Source organism: Olea europaea, chromosome 17, assembly GCF_002742605.1.
Source record: "Olea europaea var. sylvestris chromosome 17, O_europaea_v1, whole genome shotgun sequence".
Taxonomy (NCBI): Eukaryota; Viridiplantae; Streptophyta; class Magnoliopsida; order Lamiales; family Oleaceae; genus Olea; species Olea europaea.
In genome coordinates this window covers 10,840,793-10,859,415 of record NC_036253.1, presented here as the reverse complement: position 1 = coordinate 10,859,415, position 18,623 = coordinate 10,840,793, and the positions used below count along the sequence as shown (strand labels likewise).

The 18,623-nt window shown below is 34.0% G+C and overlaps 1 protein-coding gene across 1 annotated transcript; it reads left to right on the top strand.

Moving 5' to 3' along the window:
• The first annotated feature begins 14,196 nt into the window (after positions 1-14,196).
• Positions 14,197-18,377, top strand: LOC111366296 (probable glycosyltransferase At5g03795). Its single transcript, XM_022987024.1, has 3 exons — positions 14,197-14,618; positions 15,704-16,271; positions 17,734-18,377. Exons 1-3 carry the CDS (start codon positions 14,222-14,224, stop codon positions 18,221-18,223), a joined length of 1,455 nt encoding a protein of 484 aa, XP_022842792.1. The 5' UTR covers positions 14,197-14,221; the 3' UTR covers positions 18,224-18,377.
• Positions 18,378-18,623: the final 246 nt, after the last annotated feature.

The window sequence follows — 18,623 nt, the reverse complement described above, 5'->3', positions numbered from 1 at the left end:
GGGCTAATTGCCTATTTTATTCATCGAATGCGATTTGGCATTCGGGGGTCCATTCGAACATCTTTGCATCAAGTAACACATCAAAGAATGGTTTGCATTGGTCCGTGAATTTTGAAATGAAGCGACCGAGGGCGACCACTCGTCAGGTGAGGCTCTGAACTTCCTTCGGTCTCGTTGGTGCCCTCATTTCGGTAATGGCTCATATCTTTTCAAGGTATATTTCAATCCCTCGATGATTTATTATCTAGCCTACAAATTTTCCTGAACTTACACTGAAGGCGCACTTCTTTGGGATCAGCTCATCTTGTATTTCTTCAGAATTTCAAAAATTCAGGCAAAGTGTTGCAGATGGTCCTTGGCATATGTGCTTTTAACCAACATGTCATCAACATATATCTCCATAGTCTTGCCAATTTGACGAGCGAACATAGAGTTAACAAAGCGTTGGTACGTGGCTCTAGCGTTCTTGAGGCCGAAGGGCATACTTTGTAACAGTAAAGACCTCGGTCGGTGATAAATGAGGTAAATTTCTGGTTCGATTTGCAAATGGGTATTTAGTTGTATCTCGAGTATGCATCCATAGAGTTGAGTAGCTTGTGCCCAGCTGTGGTGTCTACCATCTAGTTTATCCGAGGTAGAAAGAACCTATCCTTTGGGCACGCCTTGTTGAGGTCGATGAAATCCATGCACACTTTCCAATCCCCATTATTTTTTTGTATGAGGACGGGATTAGCAACCTACTCGAGTTATTTAGCTTTTCTAATGAACCCGTTGTGAAACAGCTTGTGTACTTCTTGGTTTAAGGCTTCGTACCTTACTTGATTCAAAGGATAATTGAGGGATCAATGTTTAATCGATGACAAGCAAGTTCAGGGTCAATTCCTTCCATGTCTTCATGGCTCCAGGCAAAGACGTCAAGGTTCTGCTGTAGGAACTCTATCATCTGTCCCTGGACTGGTGACCGTAGCTAGCATCCCACCTTGAGCCCCTCTTATCTTTGAACGTAGATCCAGTGGGCCGAGGTCGAGCTTGAAGGAGTGTACCATATATACGCCTAGGGGAGCGCGTGCACTTTGGTTGATAGGATGAATTATATTTGACATTTTTTGGTAAGATCCTTATTTTCCTTGATTTTCCCTATGCCATGGGGCATTAAGAACTTTAGTGAGTAATGATATAGAGATACGATGGCTGAATAGTAGGGGTTGTCCCATAATAGCATCGTAAGGTGAGGTCAAGTCAAACACTACGAACTCGACATTTAATTTAGTTAGTCGTGGTATATTTTCGGCTTCGATCGTGAGCTTGATTGATCCCTTTGCCCTAGTCAAAGCCCCATTTATGTCGAGGATCATGTTTGAGTAAGATAGTATAAAATGATTGATAATACCCATCCACTTCAGTGTGTAGCATAAAGTATGTTGAGGGTGCTTCCGGTGTCCACGAGGATCTTGGGTATGGTGACTCCAGCTATAGATATTGTGAACACCAGGACCCTAGGATAAGGATTCGGATCTGCTTTCTCGTCATTGAAGGATACTTGGTCAGCTAGGGATTGGTGTCGATGTTTCTCAAATATACCAATCTCTAATAGGTCGGCCATGATGGGTCTTTTTAGCCTTGTTTCTCTGTGTCGAATATTTTGTTCGTCATCCATCATGTGGATTTGAGGTTTGGATTTGGTCGACGTTGCATGCCCTAGCATCTGATTGATCACCTCATATGACTCCTACCCCATGGGGGCAAGAAGCTTTATGCAGTAGTGATAGATTGACGTTGCTGCTTTGAGCTCGTACAATATGGGTCTCCTAAGTATGGTGTTGTAGTTGAAGGGCAAATCAACTACTACAAGGTCAGCCAAGATTCTTCGTTGGTGAGGGACCTCTTCAAGCTCTACCAATAGGATGATTTGACCTCGAGCTTCGATGGGGTCCCCTGAGAACCCTTGTAATTTCTTGAGGTATGGCTGGAGATATCCCTATGAGATCTTCATTAGTCTCAAGGTTTGAGCATACAGTATATTGATCGAGCTCTCATTGTCTAAAGCGTTCGATGCACTTGTTCTCCTGGGACTAGCATGGTTATTACTAGCGCATCGCTCTGATCCTGTAAGATTCCTCGAGAGTCTTTTTTTGGAAACCAGAAATGCTCGGGGGTCTGGTGCCATATTGGTGTTAATTTTTGGATATCCCACTTCGTAGTTCTGCCAGATGCGAGCATTGTGGGCTTGTCTTCGCCCTTTTTTGATCGACCCTTCGATATATTAGTTCCCATCGATCATCATTTGGATCTCAGCTAAGGGTGGAGGATTACGATCCGGGACAACAGATGGGGTCTGCAAGCCCGACCCATTCTAGCATGGTTGCAATGTACAAGGTTGGTTTGCTTCCCCAGGTTTGGCCACAAATTCTTGTAGGCGGCCTTGTCAAATTAAAGATTCCACCTCTTCCTTCAGTTTTCGGTAATCGTCTGTATTATGCCTTGTTGACCAGTGTATTGATAGTATTGCTTTGGTTTTTTCCCATTGGGTCCCTTTTTTGGTATATCAGTTTGCGGAACACTTCTTTATCTCCCATTTGCATAAAGACCTCCTCCAGGGTGATTTTCAATGGGTGATACTTGTGGAACCTATATGGGTGAGGTTTAGGACAGTCCCTATCCCTTCCGTCTTTCCTTCTTTCAAGCACAATATCCCTGTCAAACTTTTTCTCCCTATTCTGCCCCGTGGGTCAAGATTTAGTTTTGACTTCATCTTGGTGACGTTGCTTCCTCCGTGCTTATGTGTTTTATAGCTCGGTTAAGGAATCGTGATAAGTTTGTGGTCCGTCTTCGTAAACAGACCACTAGAACCTAGTTATGGGTCTTAGTCCAGAGAGGACTACCATTAGGATGCTATCATCAGAGATTTTTCTACCTCCATGGACTATTTTGTTGAATTTGGTGAGATAGCTTCTTAGTGATTCACTTTTCCCTTGCTTGATATTTACTAGTCGTTCCTTGTGCAGGGTTTTGGCCTTGGACCCCATAAATTATGCTATAAATGACGTGGCTAGGTCGTTCCAATTTTTTATAGACATTTGGTGCAACCTTCTGAACCATCTCTGAGCATTGTATCCCAAGGTTAAGAAAAAACGTGGCACATAATAGTATCACTTGTTCCCTACAATTCCATCCACGAAGTGTATTTGTCTAGATGACTGAGGAAATCTCATTTCCCTTTGTACGCAACTAGTTGTGGTATCTTTAATTTCTTGGGTAGAGGCTCGATAAGGATGTCCTCCGTGAAGAGGGAAGAGCTCTTAGCGAGATATTCCTCCATCGTTCATTTACTTCTAGCCTCCAGATCGACAATACGTCCTTTCAGAGTGCTTAGTTCAGGCTTTGCTTGGTCAAGTGGGCATTTCAGGTTAGGTTCGACAGGTGCCCTCTGGGGCATCGCGGTGTCTTGAGAGCCTAGCCTATCGAATACACTATCGACTTTCTTGGTGACTAGCTCTATCGCTAGAGGAGGGCTTCTGACCTCGTCAGTTCAACTTTCGGTAGATTCCTCTTTACAAAAGTGGAGAGATCTCCTTGTGGGGAGTTGTCTGGCCCTTCCCCTAGCTGCAGATCCTATCTCGATGTCAAGTAGGGAAACATGTGTCTGATTTTGTTCTAGTCTACCGACTGCATTTGTCAACTTCTCGATGGCTTCTTTCATGGCAGTTATTGGGAAGTTACCTATTTCATTTTGATCTTGCTTTTTTCGAGAACTGTTTGGGAGACTCGTTTCATTGGGATGGATGTGAGACTGGTTCCCCAAGGTAGAACTGCTTCTCATAGCTTCAATTTTTTAGTTGTTTTCGAGAAGAAACGGGGCTGGATTTGCACAATAAGGCCTTCATTTTAGTGCCAAACTATTGACGTCAAAAATTACTATGTCTAATTTTTGGCCAACTTTTTAGGTGAAAATGTATTTTTTTTTCTTTTTTGATGGTAATGGTTACATGTACATTTCCTTATAGTTTAGCCAGCAAAAGTCGTTCCCCTTTTATAGGGGGAGTGAAAATTTAGACTTATTCTTTTTTTTTTAGAATTATGTCCCATCGATTGTATTAACCCAGTGTCGAGCTCGATTTGTGTGCCGTCGATCTCTCCCTTGATTGGTTTACGTGGTCGATCCCAGTCAAATCACAATAATATACCCTCTTGTCAAGAAATCATGGCCTGTTCCGGGATAAGAATTTATGGTGGTTGATTGGTGGGTTTGGGCGGTACTGACATCACTTCTTCCTAGTGTGCTTGACTGATTGGGTGATTTGACAAAATTTTAAGGAATCTGTAATCAAAATGTCTGTTGTAATTACGACAGCTGTGAGACAGAACCGAGCTCGAAAACCCGAGCTAGCAAGTTGATAAGATAGGTGCGAAGTATATTTTCTATGAGATTGAAGGTCGGTGTCAACAAATTTGAAAACTAATAATACAAATCTAGTAATTTACTTCAATGAGTTATAACTTGAATTTGGTTGATCCAAATTAACTTTTCTTGAATTCATAATGTGCTATTTATTACAAGTTCGGGAATAAGTCGAATATTGATAAGGTAATTCTCGATTCTTCAATATGTACACATTTGGTCCAAATACATTATTGACCTGGAAACTTATTTTCACTTTAGTCCTTCAAATTCTCAAATTTATTAAAAGTTCTCGAATCAAAATCATTAGAATCTAGTTATGTTTCTCTTCAAGAAATAATCCTAGCTCATTACGTTATCGTATAAAAATATATATTTCTCACCATTTTGTAATTTAATCTCTAAATATTGCACTTTTTGTAATTGGAAATCACCATTCTCCTTACGAGTCATCCTTACAATATTCTCAGAATTTCAAATTATGGCTCTTATAACTTATTCGTGATTTCTAGGTTGCACCTTACTCAAGTTTTACCAATTATTATTATTTTTTTTTTTTATAAAGGGGATAATTCTGCTAGATATTATGTTCAATAAAGTCACGAGTATAGAAAAATTTAACAGAAGTTGTACTGACAATGATGTGGCAAAACATGATTTGACTATTTTTTTTTCTTTTTTCCTATCTTTTAATGATGTTATGTTATGTGTTTTTTGTAAAATTTTTCTATCGAAAAATTCTGTACCTCTAATATTGTTCTATTATGTTACCCTAGACTCTCGAGTTGTCGACGTAATTTTTTTGTCAACCTATTTTTTTTAATTGTACCAAATATTCATTTAAAGTTTAAACTATAAAAAATATTATTTAATTAGGGGCTCGTTTGCCCTCCATTATTTGAAATTTTAATAGTTGAAATAATATTTTTTGAATAATGCCTGGTTAACAAAGCATAAAATTTTTTGGGATTATATGTAATATTATTCTATTAGAGAATGTGTGGTAAATAAAAAGAAAAAATTGAATTATAACTTTACTGAAGGCCAAACATGGGCTAAGTATTTTTACACTTGTAAAAAAATTTATGCTTAACGGTTTCATATAATCAAAATGCTTAGGTTCACAAAATTCTCAATGCCGACATTACTTCTAATTTTCAATAACCAATGAATGAGACACCTCTAACCCTTAGGATATTACATCAAGGTATATCCTCCCAATTTCTTCTGTGACATTTTTTGAGCCCTATTTTTTCAAAAAATTATTTTTTTCAACAATACATATTTCAATAAAATAATTTCACATGTAAATCGAAAACTTTTTTTTTTACTTTCTAACCACACATTATCCAAAAACTCACTATTCAAAAATACATCCTCTCTTCAAAATGGTGCTAAAATAAGGGCTATATTTTTTGGATTTAGGATCTCTCTATCTTTTTATCTTCGTATGTTCTTTTTCTGGCTTTAATGATACTTTTTAGTTTTTCCTATTTTTTTCTGTATTCAATTTTATTTAATGGTATATGATTAGTAGACTTGTCAACATTTTAAATCAACAAAACCCATTGTAAAAAAGATATTGAATTATAAATGGAAAATGTCTATTTTCATATTAAAATAGAAGAATGTTTGATATATGACAAAGAAAAAAATAGAATATGTTGTTTCAATAAGTTTATAAGTAAATTAGACTTGTAGGTAATTTTCATTGTAGATATAGGAATGATCTAATGAGCACCCGTGCTCATTTTATGTTAAGTATCGATGACGTGTCATATACTTTCATTGGTGGATTTTAAACTTACTTCAAATATTGAGACCCACAATAAGTTTATCCACCAATAGGTATGTATGACATATCAATTGTGCTTAAATCTATACCGATACTCATTAAGTTTAAAATTCAACAATAGATGTATATAACACAACATCGGTACTTAGTAGAAGAAGAGTCGATGCTCATTAGATCATATATATTTGATTAACTTTATATGTTACATTTTCTTACTTATTAGCAAAAAATTGAATAAATAACTTACTTTATTGTTTGTTCAGGAGAGATTATTTGAAGTGAAAAATATTTTTTTGGAAAAATGTGTGGTTAAAATATAGGAAAAGTTTGTTGGACGAATGTGTAGTTGGAAAAGAGTTTGAGAAAAAATAATTTTCAAATAAGTTGTGGCGAATAAATGTTTATTTATAATGTTGCCCATTAAATTTTTATTTATTTTAGAGCACGTTTTCCTAAGTTTTATATAAATAAGTAGTTGTGAAATATACATTTTCTATTTATTTATCTTATATTATCGACTCTCGCCAACATGTACGCCAAGTCTCATACTCATGCTCAACTAGGGATGTAAACGAGCCGAGTCGAGATTCTCGGCTGGAGTAAATCATAGCGGGCTTTTTTCGGGCTCAATCCGAGCCAAAGCTTGGCAAAAAAAATACGGCTCGACCCGAGCTTTTGGCTCGGGCTTTTTACGAGCCGAGCTGGGCCGGCTCTGTTTTTTCAAAAAAAAAAATTTGCCAATTTTTATATAATTTTTAATGACATTTTTTTCACATGTCAATTGTTGTAATGCAATTTGTTTAATGTAGAAAGCAAAGAAATTATGCCTTCAATTAGAAACGGGGCTAATAATAGTGCACAGGTATTTTACATGAACATGTAAATTTAAAAATACAAATAGAATACTGATAAAAAAAATTACAAATAGAATAAACATAAATAAAGTATTTTCACAAAGAACAATTTAATTAAAATTCTACCTACGTATTTGGATGTCATTTACCTCTATTCAATGTTGTGCATTTAAATATTCACATCACAGTATATATTTTTAACTAAATATGTGAACATAATTTAGTATAATTATTACAACTGTAAAATCACCACATTATGTCAAAGATACATGCAAAACTTATATTTTGTAGCAACATCAGAATCATCATATTAATTTCTTGCCTTTTTAAATGTTAAATAAATACCTAAAATCTATTTTACAGTTTTACACTTAGTATTACTTGATGAATATTAGAATATAGGTATACTAGTAAGATTTCATATAATCAACTTGAACAGAGAAAGGAGAGAAGGATTTTTAATATGTTGGTCCTAAGAAAATCTATTGTCTTTTCTGATTTTTAAAATTCATTTTTAATCATATGTTGACGGGATCAACTTCTAATCACATATTTAACATTTTATCAATTTTTAAAATGATTTACTAAAATTTTAATTGTTAACCAAACCAAATAGGAGTAAATTATATTATTCAAAATCTACTTCAATCAAGCTCTCTCAATTTATTAAAATAGTTATAGTTGAATATTTTTTAAATGTTTAATCACATTACAAAACTTACATTTTTTTTAAAGAATTTAAAAATTGCATAATTTATTATTTATACAAATTACAAATTAAATAAAAGTACAACTTACAAAATTAAGTAATTTATATGAATAACAAATTAAATAAAAGTTACAAATTACAACCCTCCTCCTTTTTTTGGGCTTGAGACCAGCTACAATCAACGTAGGCGGAGTTAAAATTGTACACGAATAAAATATTTCGTCTACAATTTTTCTTGAATCAAATAAATTTAAAGAAATACATTTCTTAAAGAAAAATAATTAATTTAAAAACTTACAACGTCCTATGTTTGAATATATTGCAACTCTTCGGCCATTATATTTTCAATATGTTCTTGAACACGTAATTCCGCACATTCAAGCCTCCAACATATCTTCTTTTTGTATTGATCGTTCATCTGATAAAATTCGACCACCTAAACTGAATGCAGCCTCCGATGCTATCGTAGACACCGGAGGTGCTAATAGACCACATGCAATTTTTGATACAATTGGATATTGCCTTTCGTTACACCTTCACCAATTTAAAAGACTAAATTCTTGTAATTCGTTTAGTTGCAACACACTACGAACATCCACGCACATATGCCTAACTAACTCAGAAGGAATTTCAAGATTTGTACCACCAATATTGATCGCTCTAAATGTTGATGAACTAGAACTAGAACTAAATGAAGGAACACTTGTATTGCTATCTAAATAATTTCATAAATTTTCGGAATTTGTTGAAATATTTCTTGAAAAAGAACCTTGAGAAGTAGAACTACCCTGACCTACATTTTCAGTATAATAATTATACATTTCACATAAAAAAGATTCTATATGCACATGTGATAATGCTATATTCAAATAATCTGATATCCACTTTACAGTGGCTTTTGTGCCAGTTAAATTAAGTTGATGGTCCATTACTGAAGCTAAAAGAAATAAAGAAGGCATCTCTTTCCAATATTTACAAAATTTTAACTCTATAAAGCGGACTACCTCAGCAAAAAGTGGCAAATTCCTATATTTATGAAATGATTGTGAAATGTAGAAAAAATGTTGTAAAACAGAGAAAACGTAGGGTAATAAACACCGTTACATTCCTTTATAGTATCGAAAAAAGGTTGTAAGAATTTTTTCACGTAAAATGCAATAGTCCATTTCCAATCTTTCAAATTATGTTCGGGTCCGAATGTATGCCTACCATTATAATATAGTGAAATCACTTTATCGTAATTTTCACACAATTGTAACATAAGCTACGTAGAGTTCCACCTATGCGTTACATTAGTGGCAAATGATTTCTCCTGTAATTCATACTCTGTACACAAACTATTAAATGCTTTTTTTCTTACTGGTGATACAGTAATAAAATTTATTACTTGTCTAATTTTATTTAAAGGTGAACTTATATGTTCTAATCCAACTTTTACAATTAAATTAATAATATGATATACACAACGTTGATGAAAAGATAAATTTCCAAATACAGGGTTAAGATCAGCAATAAATCTTTCAATAACAATTTTGTTCACTGCAACATTATCAAAAGTAAAATTTCGAACCATATCTTGTATAACATATTCTTGTATGATATCTTTTAAAATCATGTATATGTTAGTGGCATTATGGGGACATTCTACACATCTGAATATAATAATTTTTTTTATGTAGAAGCCACAGGTGATCAATATAATGAGCCGTAGCAGCCATATAACCTTTTCTATTACAACCGGTCCATAAATCAGAGGTAAACGTTATGACACTATTAAAACTTTTTAGACCTTCAATAGTAACTTGTTTTCTTCTATTATATAATTTTATACTATCCGAACGAAGAGTATTTCTAGAATAAGAAGAATATCTGGATTGGAGATATTTCTACACGAGTCGGGTAAAGTGTATTGAGTCTATCATCCTAAGCGGCATCTCTACTGCAGCAGCCATTCCTTCACGAAATCTTTCCTATGAATATATAAAGGTAGAAAGAGTAGACTCAGAACCGTCAAACACTAGTTCGGTCTGTTTCGAGTCGAGATCGGCTGGTTTCGCTTTGCAACTCCTTAATACGTGTCTCTTCAAATGCGTTGTGCTCGAACCGGGCTTCCAACTAAGTTCTTTACCACATTAATTGCAATATGCTTTCCAAATATCTATTCCATTTTGAACACCAATTTTTTTACGTGTCATATGTTGCCAATAATCCGATGATTCTTTTTTTGACCTTTTTGTCTCGATTACTTGAACTTCTTCCTCTTCAATATCCTCCAAATTAATTGGAACATTTTGAAATGCATTGTAGTTAGATGGAGTACTCAAGCTACCGCCAAACCAATTAACTTCATCACTTGTAAAATCCATAATAATTAATATAATAAAAAATACTGAATATTAAACTGTAGAGTGAAAGAAGTTGAATATATTAATTGTTATATGAGAAGTGAGAAAGAAGAAATTAAAACTTGAATGATTGGATCTGAATCTATAATATAGAAATAATGCGAATTAAAATCGATAACTAAGTGATTTAAAACTTCAAAAATCACCCCGTATTTATAAAAAAAACCTGCGTTATTTTTCAAATTTGAATTTCAACATCTATGCCTCGTAAAAAATGTAGATATAGCTGCCTTAAAGGCAACTATAGCTGTCCCCAGCCGGCAGCAGGTTACAGCTGCCCGACCTGCTGCCTCATTTTTTTATTTTTAATTTTTTGGTTTTTTTCCCCCTTTAATTTAGCTCGGGTCGAGCCTTATTGTCACGGGCCATTGGCTCGACGAGCCACACAGGCTTGCTCGGGCTCGGGCCAACCTTTTATTTTGAGGCTCGATTGCTACGAGCCACGAGCTGCTGAGCCTTTTTGACACCCCTATGCTCAGCATAAATTCTTGGTGTGTAAACTCTTGCTTCCTAATTTTTCATTAGTTTGAGACACAAAATTCAGTGGTAGAACAATGATAAATAGGATAGCCTACTTTTCATTTAAAAATTTGAATAGGGGCCTTGTAGTTTAGGGGTACAACTTCATTCCAAGAGTAAAGTTCCAAAGTAGAAAGAGTACGGATGGATGGATGGCCAGGCCATGAGAATGAAGACATATTATATGTCTAACATATGCAAGTCGTTTAGCATTAGTAGTTTCAATTGGCACTCATTTCGCTCTTCCTTTTATGAGCATTGATGCAGTAAGGAGTGTTTTTCCCTCATGGCAGTTGTGTTCCTTTTATTTCATTTAGTTTGTTTAGTGGAATCCTACTTGGTGGCAAGGGGCCAAAGAGGGTCTCGCACCTCCTAACATTAAACATATTAAATCTTGTTAACCAAGCCCCAATGAGGGTTCATAGAAGTAGAGGATCGAAGCGAGCAAAGTGAACCGTTAGAAACCAAGTTTAGATTAGTTGAACTAGCCTCAATCATTGGGAATTCAGTGTCAATCTCTTCATCATACATGTTTAGATTCTTGATAGTAAATTTACATGTTTAAAAGAGGTAAAGATAAGATTTGAATTTAACTCTAACACCATTTTAAATCACTTCATTTGAAGGTTTAACAAGTTAAATTTATTTATTATAGTTTTGTAAAATATGAAAGAACCTATTCCCTTATAGCATAGTTATTGTTGACCTCAAATTTTGTATCTTCAATATGGTCAATAAATCTCAAGACCTTCACATTCTCGTAAGCAGATTCCCATGTGCTAAGACAAACTATTAATCACACGTGCCTTTCTTTGGCGGTGATGGAATTAACAATACACACTCCGACGACCAAGTCTGTTATTGATATAAGTGTTTGAACGTGGGAGCTGCTCTAAACACGAGCCTCTTATATATGGAAATAAAAGGGGTTCAATTTTGGGAGATTTAAGTAAGAGAGAGCAAAGTTATAGTTTGAATGTCTAAACATGCGTTACCTTTGGAATGACCTATTTTAGAAGCTTTTTATAGTAGAAGATGATAAATAATAACTGTTAGACGAAAATATACGTGGCCTCGTAAGCCTTTCTGTCATAGGTATTAGTCAATCATAAGCATTTAATGCTAATACCTTTTTTGTTGCCTAAAATTTGACACAAGACTTAGATTTGACATGTTTCGTTGGGTGAGGCAACTGTGATAGTGAGTTGTCACATCAATCATTTACTAAAAATCATGGAAGATCTTTCATTGAACTTAGAACACCCTCGCTTCTCCAGTGGGGTTTAGTTCCTCGTATTGGGTTGGTTCAGCCACGACCACGTGGCAGCTAAACATAGGCCTTCACTTCACGTCCTCTGCCTATAAGGCAACTCCAACCAAACCCCTATAAAGAGCCAAACCCATTTGCTAGAATTGACCCCATACAAGGAACTAAATCCCCACTAGAGAAGCAAGTTTATTATGGGTTTGAGTGAGTTACCCAAATGGTTACTAAAATTTGTAAAAGGATTCCACGGGGTCACTGAACTTTAAAAATTATCTAATTCATCATAGAACTTTGCAAAAAATTTTCACAAGGTCAATGAACTTTAAAAATTACCTAATTTATCACTGAATTTTGTAAAAGATTTCCTAGGGGTCACTAAATTTAGTGACACATGGGAAACCTTTTGTAAAGTTTAGCGACCCCGTGAAAACATTCTGCAAAATTTAGTGATGAATAGGGTGATTTTTAAAGTCCATTGACCCTGTGGAAACCTTTTGCAAAGTTCAGTAATGAATTGGGTGATTTTTAAAGCTCAGTAACTCGCAGAATCTTTTTACAAAGTTAAATGACCATTTGGATAATTCACTCTTATGGGTTTAGTGGAAGATCTTCCATGATCTTTAGTAAATGATTGATGTCTACGATTCGCAATCCAAAACAATCAAAGAGTCGCACGCAATACCTTATGCTAAAGCATAAAAGGTAACGTGCCTCAACTTGAAAGTCCATGCATCATATGAATGTCCATACATGAACTTGGAGGACAAATGTTGAGGCTACAAGAATGCTATGTGGTAACCAAACTAAGCCCTCATTCTACATCATTCTGCCAATTAGGCAACTTTGGCCAAGCCTCTATGAAAGGTCGAACTATCATTAGAGAAGTGAGGCTATGATGGGTTTAGTGGAAGATCTTTCATGATATTTGGTAAATGATTGATGTAACAACTCATTGTGTCGCGTCACCCAGCCAAATAGATCAAGGCTAAGTCTTGTGTCAGATTTTGGGCAACAAAATGGAAATTAACATTGAATGCCTATGATTGATTGATACTTATGACAAGAAGCCTCGGCTCTCTAGATGAAGCCATGTGTATTTTCATCCAATGGTTATTATTCATTTTCTTCTACTATAAAAACTCACAAAATGTGTCATTCCAAAGGTAATACAAATTTGGACTTTAAAACTATAACTTTGTTCTCTCTCTTACTAAAATCTCCCGAAGTCTAATCCCTTTTACTCTCATATATAGGGAGGCATTGATCCATTTGTCACACACATGCTTAGAATAAGATACTGAAGGGTAATAAATGGAGATGACAATTTGGTTCGTCGACTCGACCTGAAAAAAGCCCGAGATGGGTCGGCTTGTAAAAAGGGGGAAAAAAAGGCATTAGAGCTATCTATAAAAAGGCAGCGTGTACTGCCTATTAAAATTTAAATAGGCAGCAATTATAATAAAAAACAAAAATAAAAAAATCAAGCTAGCTTGGCTCGATTAAGGCACAAAAAAGCTCTTCTTAATTTTGTTCGAACCGAACTCGAGCCTCGAGTTTTAACCGCGAGCCGGCTTAATTCGACTCATTGACATCCCTAGTACTAACCTTCAAAACATCACATTTCAGACATCAGTTTGTTTAACATTTAAATTAATTTTTTTATCGAATATAATAACAGCATTCTAAGCAATGGTTGGAAAGAAAAATATGCCAATCAATAGGATATTAAGTTTTCAAGTTCAAAACTTACTCAATTGATGCCTCAACAACCTCATGCACATTAATATGTACTAATATAGACACTAGTATTATCTATTTGAATCTGTTGCTTTCAAGCTTGCTTAGGCGGTTTGTATAAAAACTATTTATATTGAATAATACAAATAATTATTTAGGTTTATAACTTGATTATCCCATAAAATAATCAATTTTGAATAAAGATATTTGTACAAAATTTTGTTGATAAAATGATGTATTCACTCTCACAAAATTAGTTGACTCCACGTGAATTCAAAAAATGTCGACTTGTGGTCCCCACCCTCATTGTGAGTAGTGTATAAGGGAGTTTGTAAAAAAAAAAATTTACATGTAGCAATGATCCATCAATTTTATATAGTCAATTTACTTGTTCACAATTTATGTTAAAACGAGTAAAGGTCAAATTTTCATACAGAACATTATGATCATAGACTCAGTCCTTTACGGCGTTCTCTCTCTCTCTCTCTCTCTCTCTCTCTCTCTCTATATATATATATATATATATGAGATGAGACATGGCATGCCCCATGGCTGGTACAATTTTGCTTCGCCTGCTCAAAGATTCAAGAAGAGGCTTGTTTTTGGTACCTATTTTCTTGGCTTTTGGGACCTCGTTTTTCATTTACTTCTCCATATCTTCTACCTTGAAACTTCATATTGTTCCGGGGCAAACCCGGCTTCATGTGAATCTTCCTCTCGAGTTATCAAAACTTAATCCGGAACATGTGCATCCTCTCTTGATTAAAAGAGCTTCATTCGAGGAACGGACTAACAGTTTGGCTCTTGATGAAATCCCGGTTTTGACAAACGACAGTGAAGATGATGTTAATGTTCAAGAATCAGTGGGATTCAGTGAAATCCATCCTTTATCAAATGTTAGCAAGGGTGATGTTGATCATCAGGGGTCAAGTGGTAAGAAACTTCTTCATTTTCATGATCATGTGGTTTCCTCTGTTATTATGGGCTTGTTTGAGATAACTTTTCTAAAATTTTATCAACTTCTTTGCTAGTAAAACTTCAATTTTAACCGTATATTTCAGGGACCGACAATTTTTATCAATTTCTCAACCACATGTTTAATGAACATCTGTTATAAAAAATTTTGTCAAGAACACACATATAAGACTTTTGTTAAGTTTTAGCATTTTTAAGACTATAGAGTCAAGCGGAAAGTGGGGGAAGTTCTTGTTTCTTGATGCTCCTATAGGTGGAACGTATGTAAAGGGTTTTCTTTTTTAGCATCCTATATGTTTGAGCAATGCTATATGTATAGAAATTTTTTCAAAAATACAAAAGAAAAGTAACCATACAAGTGCGTATAGATTATTTTATAGGTTTAGATGTTGAAAAGGTTGTGGGTGTATATATCTCACATAATTTTGAATGTTCTTCAAGTGTAAGTCTTGTTGAATGCTAGAACTTCTAGAGCAAGTAATTCCATGCGAATAGTAATGGAGTTGACAAAATTGGTCTTCTATGGTGTATCTAAAGGGGTAGGTGAATGTATGTGGTCGTAATGTTCTTTGTGTAAGTCTTGTTGAATATTAATGTTCAAATGTTGAATCAGTCACTAATTAATCAATATTATGGCAATAAATATTTGGCTAGTTGTTAATTCCAAAAGTCAATTATCAGCTGATTTGTCTAATTTAAAGAAATAATAATACCATTTTTTAAAATAATATATCAAAGCATTTATTTTAGATCAATAATTGCATTGTCCATATGCGTGGCGATTTAGACCTTAACCGTATACCTCAACATCAATACACCGCCCAAATTAGACTCCTAAGTCATAGAAAATGGGTACCCACAGGCGTGGTCAAGGATGACTCACGATACCTTTGGCATTAGCATATCTTTTTCTTGATGATGAAGTGGTAGTTTGATACCTCTAAAGATAGCTAATGCTTAGTCGTCGTGTTTGTCATTGAGGATATTAGCGTTCCATTTGAGCTTATTCTTTGTGTAAAACACGACTTATTTTTTGGCTTCAGGAAATAAAGAGAGTAATAGCGAAGTATTTCACGACATAACTCTCTTCGAGGAAGACTACAAGGAAATGAACAAAAGCTTAAAAATCTACGTATATCCCCACACGAAAAATGATCGCTTCGCTAATATTCTTCTCCCGGTGGACTATGAACCTGGTGGCAACTATGCAAGTGAAAGTTATTTCAAGAAATCTCTATTCAGAAGCCATTTCATAACAAATGACCCTTCAGAAGCAGACCTTTTCTACATGCCATTTTCAATAGCAGGATTGAGACATGACAAGAGAGTTGGTGTTGGAGGGATTAAGAAATTCATCAAAAACTATGTTGACAACATTAGTGTTAAGTATCCTTACTGGAATCGAAGTGGCGGCGCGGATCATTTCTACGTGGCGTGTCATTCTGTGGGGAGAACCGCCATGGAAAAAGCTGTTGAAGTGAAACTGAATGCAATTCAAGTTGTTTGCTCATCAAGTTATTTCCTTTCCGGGTATGTTACTCATAAAGATGCATCCATTCCACAGATTTGGCCAAGGAAAGGGGAACCCCCGATTCGTGCACCATCTCAAAGGTAGCCATTTATTTTTTTAAGTAGTACTTTTCTTTTAAGGGAAATTTACAATACACTGCATGCATTTTTGGGTGTATTAATAATTTACATACCGTGTTTTTTAAATTTACATTGTTTTAGAATTTAATTACTAAAATCTTATGATGTTTTCTTCACTGTTTATTTCTTTAAAAGATGGTAGATAATATATAAAACAATTAGGATTTTCATTATCTTAAAACTACAACTTTGAAAAAATAATAAAAATAATAAATTCTAAGAAATTAATTTTGATAAATATAGCAAAAACAACATTTGATTATTATTTTTCAACATTATTAAATGGAAATAATTAGTTGTCATCACTTAATAAATTTGTGTGTCAATGAATAAAAATATAATAAATTAATAAATCAACAACAGTTTAATACTTTATATTATTTATTATTTTGCAGCTTAAATGAATATCATATTTATTTTAAGTTTTGTTATAATTTTAACCATTTTGCAATTTGACGAATTTTCAAGTATCGCTATATAATTTAAAAATTTCTGTTTCGGTGTTCTTTTTTTTTTTTTTTTAATTTACGAATGAACTTTCGGAAGAGAAAGACAAATATAAAAATTGCTGATAAAAGTATACAAATTTGTTAAATAAATTAAAATTAAAATATGTCATGTTAATATGAAGTCACCGTGTCAAGAAACAGTGCAGTCAAGATACCTGAGATGAAAACAAATTGATTTATGAAATTAAAAAGATACACTTTGTACTTAAAGAGTATTTATAATTTATACAAAATTACATTTTGCATTATTGAATTTTATGTAACACCTGTTTGGTTTTGCTAAAAATTAATTTTTAAGTAGATTTTGATAAAAAAAAAAAAAGATTAAATGTATAATTAAACAGTTAATAAAAGTTTTGAGTCACATAAAATGTGTTATTAAATTAATTATTGATTTTAACTTAAATTTTTATCAGTATTTTTAGCTAAATGACACATGGGGTTATTGATTAAAATAAATAAAAAATTGTTTGAAGGAAAAAAAAATATAAATATTTACAAATTTGTTATTATAAATGGTTTAACAAGCAAAAGTATCCCTACTTTGCTATTTTTAATTAAGCCCCTATTTGGTACGGATCAAAATTTAGATTTTAATTTAAATCAAAGTTAATAATTAATTTTTATCAATATTTGATTAGACCCACAACTTTTAAATCATATATTTCATCAATTTTTATTAAAATTTACTAAAAATCTGATCGTTACTTTTAGTCATTATATGGCAAATTTTTAAAGATTCTATTCTTACCTGTTAAATAGGTCTTTTTTCACCGTATGCAATATGTAAATTTGTAAAAATATAATACGTAAATTATAAATACACCCTAAATGCAGAGTGTTTTATTTTTTTATTTTTAATTTCCCTTTTTTTCTTCACAAAAGTTTCATATCATTGTTGGACAAAATTGTAGGAAAAAGCTGGCCTTCTACGCCGGAGCCATGAACTCTCGTGTTCGAGAGTTTCTTGTTAACACCTTTGAAAACGACTCCGGCATGTCCATCCATCGTACTCGCCTGAAATCGCCGTATTCGGAAGCACTTTTAGGTAGCAAATATTGCATCCACGCCAAAGGATTTGAAGTAAACACAGCTCGTATTGGTGACGCTTTATACTACGGCTGTGTCCCTGTGGTTTTGGCAGATCACTATGATCTCCCATATGCTGACATTTTGAACTGGAATAGCTTCTCTCTCGTCCTTTCGACAGCGGATATTCCATTGCTGAAAAAAGTACTTGAAGGAATAGAGTTTGAGGAGTACTTGAAATTGCAGAATAATGTAATGAAAGTGCAGAAGCATTTTCAATGGCATAATTTTCCAGTTGATTTTGATGCTTTTCATATGGTTATGTATGAGTTATGGCTTAGAAGAAGTCATGTCAGAATCCCTGTTGGCTCTTGAACACCAGATTTATGGTTTGTGTAGATATTGTTTGGGTACTGTCTGTCAATAATATAAATAATTGGGGGGTTGGGGTTCATGTAATTTATTTAGAGCCTATTTGTCTACCATTACGGGAGAAATTATATAATTTTGAATAATATTTTTTGAAGAATATGTGGTTAAAATTTAAAGAAACATTATTGGTTAACGTATGATTTATTAATTTCGGTAAATGCCATAAATTTTATGTACTGTCCATTTAACACACGAAAAAACTAAACAAAGCAATCTATCTTGAAGAACTAAGAGCCTGTTTGGGAGTGATTTTGAGAATTGATTTTTTGATCGTTAAGAGAAAAGTGGGGTTCACCTGTGAAAGAAGAAGTCAAATATGACGGTTGGAATAGTGAAATAACAA

Bases quoted from the DNA above. Each gene is read 5' to 3' on its own strand.
- LOC111366296 (XM_022987024.1), top strand. From the start codon at position 14,222: ATGGCATGCCCCATGGCTGGTACAATTTTGCTTCGCCTGCTCAAAGAT. The intron at 14,619-15,703 runs GTAAGAAACTTC...TTTTGGCTTCAG, and splicing joins TGATCATCAGGGGTCAAGTG to GAAATAAAGAGAGTAATAGC. The intron at 16,272-17,733 runs GTAGCCATTTAT...ACAAAATTGTAG, and splicing joins ATTCGTGCACCATCTCAAAG to GAAAAAGCTGGCCTTCTACG.